General features: G+C 58.1%; 1 protein-coding gene across 1 annotated transcript in view; it reads right to left on the bottom strand.

Moving 5' to 3' along the window:
- Positions 1-9,633: 9,633 nt before the first annotated feature.
- LOC103250868 (homeobox protein H17) overlaps positions 9,634-9,757 on the bottom strand; it is a gene marked incomplete at its 5' end in the record, with an annotated part of 5,843 nt that continues 5,719 nt past the window's right edge. The window contains one exon of the mRNA XM_021708245.1: positions 9,634-9,692. Within this exon, the coding sequence (XP_021563920.1) occupies positions 9,634-9,692 (59 nt within the window). The remainder of the gene's footprint in view (positions 9,693-9,757) is intronic.

The raw sequence follows: 9,757 nt of genomic DNA, 5'->3' as shown, positions 1-9,757 counted from the left end.
CTTAGGTGACTCTTGCTATAATCGTATCCAGATTGAATTTCCTCCACTTACGTGCATTTTTAGTGACTTTTTGGTTTGTTTGTTTCGTTTGAATTGGGATCTCACTCTGCTGCCCAGGCTGGAGTGCAGTGGCACCATCACGGCTCACCGTAGCCCCTCTCTCAGGCTTAGGCGGTCCTTCCACATCAGCTGGGACTACAGGTGTGCACCACCATGCCCAGCTACATTTTGTTTTTCGGTAGAGACGAGATCTCACTGTGTTGCCCAGGCAGTTGAGTACTTCTTGAAAATTCTTGTCCATGATGAGCAATTAATTAATAACATTTCACAGACGTCACAGACTGAGAATGGCTGATGAACTCTCTTATGAGAGCCTTGGAGTTTCCTGGCTGTGCTCATGGCAGTAAAACACCTTGACTCCTTCCTATGATACCTTCAATCTCTAGGTCATCTGAGTTGTGGGGGGGAAAATAAAATCAACCAGTTGCCATGCAGAAGGCAGATTCTAGGAAAAACAGTACAGTGTGCAAATGGGATCAGAATCCAATCGTCTGGTTTTAATTCTGGCCCATCCCTCCCGTGCAACCCTGGGCAAATCCTTCAACGTTTCTGAGCTGTGGTTTCCTCATCTGGCCAAAGGGAATCACATCCCTGCCTTATCAATCTCACTGATTTGTGCTGAGAATCTGCAAGACGGGAATGCCGTTGAGGGCTCTGTCGGTGTGTCTTTTCCCCCAGTGTTTCCTCCACTCCTTTCTGGAGTAAGAGAAAGTATGAATTGGCTGAGTCCAGGGGCTCTGGAGCCAGGATGCTTAGGTTCAAATCCTGGCCCCGCGATAACTGCCTGTGTGACCTTGAGCACGCCTCTTAACCTCTCTAAATTATGTCTTTGTTGGGCAGGGGTGGGAGGGCAGTAAAGCCTCCAGGCTCTGGCTTCTGAGTCCCAAGAGCCCGGTCACAGCAAGGCTTACTGGGGCCTTACTAAGTCGCAGGCACGATTCTAAGCCCATCACACGCATCAACGCATTCAACCCTGAGCAATCCTATGAGACAGGAATTACTGCAATCTCTGTGAAGGAGATGAAAAGACATAATTTAGAGGGGTTAAGAGGCGTGCTTAAGGTCACACAGCCAGTTATTGCGGGGGCAGGATTTGAACCCAAGCGTCCCAGTTCCAGAGTCCCTGGACTCAGCCAATTCAAACGTCCTCTTACTCCAGAAAACTTAAGCCTTTAGGAAAATGTCAAGGACTTTTCCAGATGGAAAGAGAAGGGGAATCGCAGATTCACACAAGCTATCTTAGAGCACAGAGGAGGTGGTGTACAGATTCTGACTTCTGGGTTCCTGATGAGGACTGACTTGGAAAATAAATGTCCCGGTTTATGGAGGTCCTTCCCTTGTGCCGCTGCCCAGAAGCCCTGTCACACTGAGACTGTCCCTCCTTTGAATCTCGAGGTGTCCAGGGTCTGCTTTGGATAGGTCAATAGCATGATGGCAGACCCCCATGGAAACGAGGGCCAGTTTCCCCTCAATCTGGGTTCCAGGGCCAGCCAGGGCCAGCTGTCTTCCCAGTGTCCAACTTCCTGCCTCCTGGGCCTCCCTGGGAGCCCTGGGGCCTCCCCAGAGGAATGAACAGCAGCAAGGACAGGCCCAGAGCTGGACTCAGTGCCGGCCAGTGGTGCCTTTGAGAGCAGGGGCGGGAGCTGCTCACAGCACCTCTCGGGTAGAAAGAAGACGAGAATCCTTCCTTCCCTACACGAACATGGAAGTCCCTCTGTGTGCTGGGCTCTGTTCCAGGGGCTGGGGTGATCAGGGAACCGCACAGATGAAACCCCCACCCTCATGGAGCCCAGAGCCTAGTGAGGGAGAGACGTGAATAAGCAAACATGTGAACACATCCTCTACTGCCATGTAGGGACTTTAATGGAGAAAAGCAGAGCCAAGTGGGGAATCCATGAAGTGTGACAACAGTGCACTTTTAGATAAGGGAGACAGGAAAGGCTTCTCCAAGACATTTGGATCAGGTACCTGAGAGAGAGAGAGAGAAAGGGAGAGAGGGGGAGGCGTGCAAATCACAGGGGGATGCCGTTCTAGACAGAGGCAACGGCACATACAGTGGCCCTGAGGCAAGGGGGTGTGCGCTGTGCTCCAGAGACAGCCAGAAGGCCGGAGAAGTTACTGTGGCACGAGCGCCTGAAGACACAGGAGAGCCACCTCCTGTAGAAACTCGTGGGCCAGGGGAAGAGAACTGAAGGAAAAGAACGTTTAGCCCAAGAAAAGACTCAGGAGGAGGAGGCGGGTGTGGAGTACAGGCTCAAAGGTCAGCCAGACACGGGTTCAAGCCATGGCGCCTACATTGAATAGCCGCGTGACCGCAGAAGAGTCCCTTAACCTTTGTGAGTCTCTGCGTCCCCACCCACAAAATGGGTCATCAGGAACCATCTGCAGCTCATCCCCTGTGTGACCTGCCTCCTCCAAGCTTCCGTTTCCTCCTCTGAGCCTGACTTTCCTTCTCGTGAAAGGGGGAATGATGTCAGAGAAATGAAAAACAAAGACCACAATGAGATACCGCCGAACTCCAGTAAGGAAGGCCATCATTAATTTTTTTTTTAAGTGAACTCTTCGTCGGGCTCAGTGGCTCAGCCTGTAGTCCCACGCTTTGGGAGGCTGAGGTGAGTGGATTGCCTGAGCCTGTGAGTTCGAGACCCGCCCGGGCAACTTGGCGAGACCTCACCTCTACAATAAATCAAAAAAATCAGCCGGGCATGGTCGCGTGTGCCTGTAGTTCCAGCTACTCGGAAGGCTGAGGCGGAAGGATCGCCGGAGCCCAGCAGGTCGAGGCTGCGGGGGCCGGGAGCGGCCACTGCACTCCAGTCTGGGCCACAGAGTGAGACTCCAACTCAAGAAAAAAAAAAAAAAAAAGTGAACACTTCCATACTGTTGGTGGGAGTGCAAGCTAGTTTAACCACTGTGGAAAGCAGTGTGGCGATTCCTAAAAACCAACCTTCCACGTGATCCAGCAAGGCCTCTTCTGGAAATACGCCCCAGAGGAACATAAACCGTCCTATAAAAGAGACACGCGTGTCTGTCGCCACACTGAACAGCCAAAACGCGGCACCAACCCTACCGCCCATCAGCCGGGGACCAGATAAGGAAAATGTGGCACACAGATGCCAGGGAGTATTGCACGGCCATAAAGAAGGGCAAAATCATGGACTTCGCAGAAAACTGGATGGAATCAGACCAGCAGACTCAGCGAGCCATCACAGAAACAAAGAACCGAATGCCGAGTGTTCTGACTCGCAAGTGGGACCTGAACATTAGTCGCACTCGCACAAGGGAGGAATCGGCCCTCACTGGGCACCGCAGGGCAGGGAGGGAGGGACACGTGGCATCACAGGGGGTGCCTAGTCCAGTTGGAGGCCCAAGCTTCACCTGCCCGTGGCCTGCCTGTGCAGTTGATCCGTACCCGTCCCCACATCTCTATCATAAAAGACACACGGAAAAGAACAAACGAGAAAAGGGGGAAAATGATGATACGTCCACATGCAGTGTTGACCTCACGGTCCAGGCGATTCTTAAGTAGCACAGTGCATGTCGCTCTCGCTCCACACGGCGTGACTTATTAAGATGATTATTTCACAAGCACTGGTGTCCTCTTCAGTCAATGCCTGTCTCCTCTTAGACTCCAGGCTCCACACGGGCAGAGATCTCGCCTTTGTCCCTCTTGCCCCGTTGCCTCTTGCACGAGCCCAGGTCTAGGCCCACCGTGGATGCTCAGTAAGTATTGGTATTCACAATTGGGATTAAAGGTTTCCTGAGGTAGTGAGCTCCCCGTTTCTGGAAACATACAAGGAAGGATAAAAGCAGAGGCTGGCTTTACTCATTCGTTCAACAAACATGGCGTGGCGGCCCACCATGTGCCAACCCCCGGAATGCACAGCGGTCACAGCAATGAGGGAAACAGACAAAGCTCCTTTTGCCGTGGGGCAAAAACAGACAGAGAGCAAACAGATGATGTCTGGGAGTGACAGATGCCAGGAGGGAAGAGGAAGTCAGGCAGAGAATGCCAGACCACCCGAGTGCCCCCTCCTGCTCTGCTCCACCTCCCTGCGTGACTGCCAGCAACTCCTCTCGGCCTCAGTTTCCTGCCGTGGCCCCTCAGAACGTGCATCCGGGGCTGTCTACGTGCCCCGCCCGCTCTCTGATTCCACGCCTGGGGCTTCCAGAGGCCCCACTGCAGAGACGTCAGCCCTGACCGGGCGGTGGCTTCTACTGGCACACGGCCAAGAGTGTCTCCTTGTAAAGCTGGGGTCCGAGAGGAAGGGGGGCGTCCTATTTCATGAAGACGCGTTTATTAGCTGAGAGGTTGCTCTTGCCTGCACCCAGACCTCTGGTGGCTCAGCCCTGCTGACCGGGTCAAGCCACCCCGTGCACAGGGGCAGGCCCCGGTCCCTGATTTGTGGGGTCTGGCACAAAAGGAAAATGCAGGGCTCCTGGTTCATAAAGTAGGGGCCAGTGCTGCTAACGGCCGTCTCATGACAAGCTTTTTCCTTTCTTTCGACCTGTCACTGGGTTTTTATTTGCATGCTCAGGGATATTTGCAGGAAAGCACAGACCCTCAGAGGCCTCCAGGCCCCCAAAGAGGGACTTGCATGCCAGCACATAGCGTTCGCTTGCAGCCGCCCTTCCCATCAGCTGACAAACCTGACCGGTGGAGAAGGTGAGCCGGCATCTCTCTCCTCTTCCCTTGGGCCACTGCCCCAAACCACGGCAGATGGGTGACCCCCAAGGGCTTTGCAACCTCAGTGCCAGGACGTGCTAGGTACGTGGGTCGGGGGTAAGAGGCTGGGCCGCACCCAGATTCCCACCAAACGTGCGGCTGCCAGCCCACGGCAAGGACAGCCACTGGCCACCATACCTCACCTGCCGATGCCATGGGGTATGGATGTCCAGCCCTGACTCTCCCCAGGCTTGTGGGCAGGCCCCTGCCAGGGAGAAGGCGACAGCAGTCACTAGGTGAGGACGGGGGAGGGATGCTGGGCAGGGCCTGGCTTGCCAGGGAGCAGGGCGTAGGCAGCCCAGGGAGGTACTAGAGGCAGGTCCAAGTCCCGGGATATGCTCCATTGTCCCACCAGAAGTCACAACACACGAATCCAATGATAAAATCACCAAGAACTTTGAGATGGCGACTGCAGCATTAAACCCCAAGCATAGCCGGGCTCGGTGGCTCAGCCTGTAATCCCACACCTTGGGAGGCTGAGGTGAATGGCTTGCCTGAGCCTGTGGGTTCGAGACCCACCTGGGCAACTTGGTGAGACCTCATCTCTATAATAAACCAAAAAATTAGCCTGGCATGGTAGCGCACACCTGTAGTTCCAGCTACTTGGAAGGCTGAGGCGGAAGGATCGCCGGAGCCCGGCAGGTCAAGGCTGCGGTGGCCGGGAGCGGCTGCTGCACTCTAGTCTGGGTGACAGAGTGAGACTCCGACTCAAAAAGAAAAAAACCCCAAGCATGGGGCTCTTTGGAGGGCGGGTCCCTGTGCAACGGTCAGGCAGCCAGCCTGATGTCAAGAATGAAATAAGAGTGGGTCCTCAGCTCACCAGGCAGGGGCAGGGGGCAGGGGTCATTCAGGAAAAATAGCTCAGAATCCCCCCTCCCCCAGTGAGCCTGGCCCAGGGCGTGCTGGTCCCACGTGGCCAAGCATGTCTCGGACCCCACTCAGGAGGGGCAGATTCTGCTGGGAAAATAAGCCCCCCTCCCCCAAGACCAAGGAGTAGCCAACCAGCACTTCCTGAGCCTCTCTGCGGTCCTCTCTCTCAGCAAGACGGGCCGGGTCTTGAGGCGCTTCGTGTTCCGAAACGTTCCCCGTGGCCCATCCAAAACGTTCCCCCTGGCCCTGGCCCTCCTCAAGCGAATGTGCTGGTGGGAGGCCGGCATCGGTCTGCACGCTCCCGAAACCAGTTTGTCTGGAGTGACCAGGGCCTGCATCCCCCGCATGGGCAGGGTCCAGAGCTCTGTTCTCTCACCTGCAAAATGGGCACCACCGTGAGGAACCAGCTCTGCTGCTTGCCAGTCGGAGGGCAGAGGAGACGAGGTCTGTGGATTCCATTCAAAAGCAGAGATGCTCTCAGCAAGACACAGGCTGCCAGGGCCTTCTGGAGGCGGAGGCATGGTCGCCACCTCACCATTTGACCGACTCGTTGATCGGGGGGGGGGAGACTTGGCCTGGGCTGCTTTCTTGGCCTGGACTTCCTATAGTCTGTTCAAACGTTCCCAACCTCCCCGTCTCAGGGAACCCCATCCCTGCACCGCCATCCCAGCCCTGTGCCATCGCGTTATTTTTCCATTCACTGTTGGTGTCTGCAGCTTCCACTCTGACCTTGAGCTGCTGGGGACAGGCACTCGGTCCCAGACCAACAGAGCCCCGTCCTCAGCCACCTCTCCCAGGCACCTGGGCAAGGAATGCTAGCTCAGTGGTCCGGCGTCCCAGGAGCCACTGGCCGCCTCGCACCTTTGAGCAAGAAAGTACAGCAATCACATCAAAATAGAGGAAAAAGAGGCAGGAAGGGAAAAAGAAAGGTGGGGAGAGGTAAGATCAGAGCAAGAAGAGTCCTCAGGGGGTCTGGCTGCTTCCCGGCCTCCCAGCCCTTGACCACGGGATCCAGGGCCTGCCTTCCGGAAATTAAGTCAAGGTCACACACAGGCACAGCTCCGTCTTCCTGGCTCCTGGGGCGCACCTGCCCCAACGCCCCACCATGAAGCCTGGGAGTTTGCTGGGCCAGGGGGTCCGCGTGCCAGCTGCGCAGAGGGGCTGCCCCGCTCCTAGCCCTGAGCAGCTGGGTTTGCTGCGGGAAGAGCCGGTTCGTCCTCCCGGGAGGCCCTGCCTCCCCAACTGGCGCATCACAGGGAGCAGAAGCGCATAGGAGGGCCGCTGGGGAGGCCGGCCGTGTCGCCTCTTCGGGTCCCCGTGCGAGCCCCTGCGTCAGATGTTTCCAGCTTAGGCCCCACCTCTCTGACCCCATTGGAGGCCCCCGAGGGCACAGGGAGAGCTAGGGTGTGGGTGGGAAGTCCAGGTTCTCTGAGGGCTTGCCCAGTGACCTTGGCATGTCGCTTGACATCTCTGGTCCGCAGGTGACCCATCTACTTTTAAGAAAAGGATCAAGGCCATGATTTCCTGTAGAGGCTGAGGATGGAAGGAGATCGCTAACGCCTTTAAGGAGCCTGGCCCAGACTCTGGCTCAGAGTAAGTGCTCGCCGTAGGGGTGGGGCACCCTCAGCCCCCATGCTAGCTGTCCTGGCTGCAGCCTGAAACCAGCGGTTCACAGAGAGGGGATTGACAGTGCTGGGCAGGAAGACAATCCCGGGTGCTGGGGGCCAGGATCTGAGACTCAGGCTCCTCCTCTGTTAAGTGGGCAGGGTAATGACACCAAGGAAGCCTCCTTGAGACAAGTATCCAGATCCCTGGGGAGGGGGAGTGCCTTCCTCCCCGGATGGTCCATCCCTTCTCTTCAGTGCCACCCTGCACGTGCACACCCCTGAGGGTGAGTGCCTTCTCAAATTGTGCTCCCTGGGCCACCCGCTTGCCTTCTGAGGTTGGCATCTGGTCCAGCTGAGACCCTGGGAACGGCAGGACCACTCCCCCGATGCCACCCGCCCTTGCAAAGGTTAAATGGCACTGCGTGGTGAGTCACTGGCACAGGATCAATCAAGCCTCTTCCTTCACCGGCCTGAAGGCCTCAGTTTCCCAGGAAGACGAGTGGGTTCCTGATGACAGCCAGGCTGGTCACACAGCTGGCCCGCAGCTGGGCTGCAGGAGCCGGGCAGGGTGTCAGAGGAACAGGACGCAGCGGACTTGGGAGCTGCGGTGGCCTTGGGGGTGTCAGGGCGGACTCTGCCCCACAGCTGAGGCCCAGCTGGCCGGGCTGGTGCAGCTGAGGTCGGGATGCCAGGGCTGGAGCTGGGGGCCTGGGCGCTGGGTCTCGAATCCAGTGAACTCCGGAGGGAGAAACATCTGTGCATTTGGCCCGGCGTCTCTCTCAAAGGCTGCGGAGTTTCTCCAGGATCCCTCGGACTTGGGGGATGCTGGGCAGGCAGGAAAAGAGGGATCGCCAGGGATAAGGCTCTTCTCCGGCTACCACCCCTGGTCCAGGCCATCATCACGTCCCTGTCACTGGGACCCACGGCCCCTCCTACCACACCCACCTTTCTCCTCTCTCCACGAAATGCTAAATGAGCCCCGCAGGCCACCAGCTCCAAACTCACGAGAGACCCCCAGCCACGCCGGCCTGTACAGTGGCCTCGGCACTCATGGCTTCTCTCTGTGGGAGATTTCTTCTTCAGGCTCCCAGCCCCTCCTCACCCAGAGGTCTCGGCTCCCAGGCCGCCTCTGCAGAGGGGCCCTGCCCGGGGCTCTGCCTAAAATAAGCTTCCCTTTCTCACTCCGCCACTCTCCCTGTCAGAGCGCTCGCCGCTACCCGAAAGTCACACCTGTCGGTCTCCTTACGCCACAGAACCAACCAACGAAGGAACCCTGGACTCACATCAGGGACTCGACTCTGCCGAGACGTCTGCCATGGCCTTGGCCACTTCGCACAACCCTCGGAGCCTCGTCTGTCAAGGACGGCGTTGGCCCACGGGCGACCATGGCCTCCCTCAGCAGCGCCAGAACCATTTCTCCAGGCCCAGCGTGGGTTTAGGCATGCACCCGGCACCTAGGGTGAGACAAACCTAGTCGACCTCGACCACGGCCCGGCCCGAGAGGGAATCTGCCACCGGCAAGAACAGCTCTGGCCTGGGCGCTCGTGCTTCCCTGGTCGGCTTCCGCCCCAAGGCAGCAGCAGAGGCAAGTGGGGAAAGCTGATCGGCGCAGACACCGCGGTCGAGTCCCACACCCTCTCTGGGCCTCATTCCTGGCCTGCAACCAGTGAGAAGAGTGCCAGCGACACAGCCAGGAGATGAAAAGAGCTGTCCACTCTGGGTCCGCAGCGGGCCGGAAAACGGTCTTCCGCCCTTCCTCAGGCCGTCCGAGGACAAGCACATCCTGCTTCCACCCCACTCGGCCCTCGGGCCTCGCCCCTCCCCCACGCACACACAGCCCCCACGATGCTCCCCCTGAGTTCCCAGGCCACACTCTGCTTCCAGCCACTCCCAGCTTCCCCCGCGCCAACCTGGACGTGATCCCATTCCGGGGACCAGGAAAGGGGCGAGAGAGGCCAGGGGTAGCAGCCCCCCGCAGAGGCCGCCTGGGCTGGAAGCTCCGCCTTGGCCCTCGCTGTGTGACCGTGCCTGGTCGGTCAAATCTCCCTCATGCCTTGGTTTCCTCTTCATCCTGCGTGCCCACCTGACAGTGTGAATTCCTTGGCGTCGCCTGCGTGGAAAACTCAGACCCTGAGGGTTCTGAGCTGCGTGCAAGTGTTCCATGCGCGTCAGCTGCCGTCGCCCCAACAGGGACGCGACCACCTCACCGCAGGCTGGGGACGCAGGTGAAGAAACCGCCGGGGAGAAGCCTCTCCCGGCCACTCCCATAAGGGTCGCGATTGTGCCCATTTAACGTGCCCACTTCCCGAGTCTCGGAAAACCCAAGAGGCGGGGGACCTGCCCAAGCTCTGGGCCAGCCTCAGGCCTTTGCTTCTAGGGTGGCCTTGACGCCGGCCAGTTTTCTGGTAGAGGAGGCCGGGCTGCCACCCGGGAGCCGACGAGGCCAATCGCAGAGAAAGCGGGGCGTCTGTTCAGACCTGGCATCGTCGCCAGGGAG

The sequence above is a fragment of the Carlito syrichta genome, unplaced genomic scaffold (assembly GCF_000164805.1).
Source record: "Carlito syrichta isolate Samal-C Ts95f unplaced genomic scaffold, Tarsius_syrichta-2.0.1 Scaffold135621, whole genome shotgun sequence".
Classification (NCBI taxonomy): Eukaryota; Metazoa; Chordata; class Mammalia; order Primates; family Tarsiidae; genus Carlito; species Carlito syrichta.
This window is presented reverse-complemented; position numbering and strand designations above follow the sequence as displayed.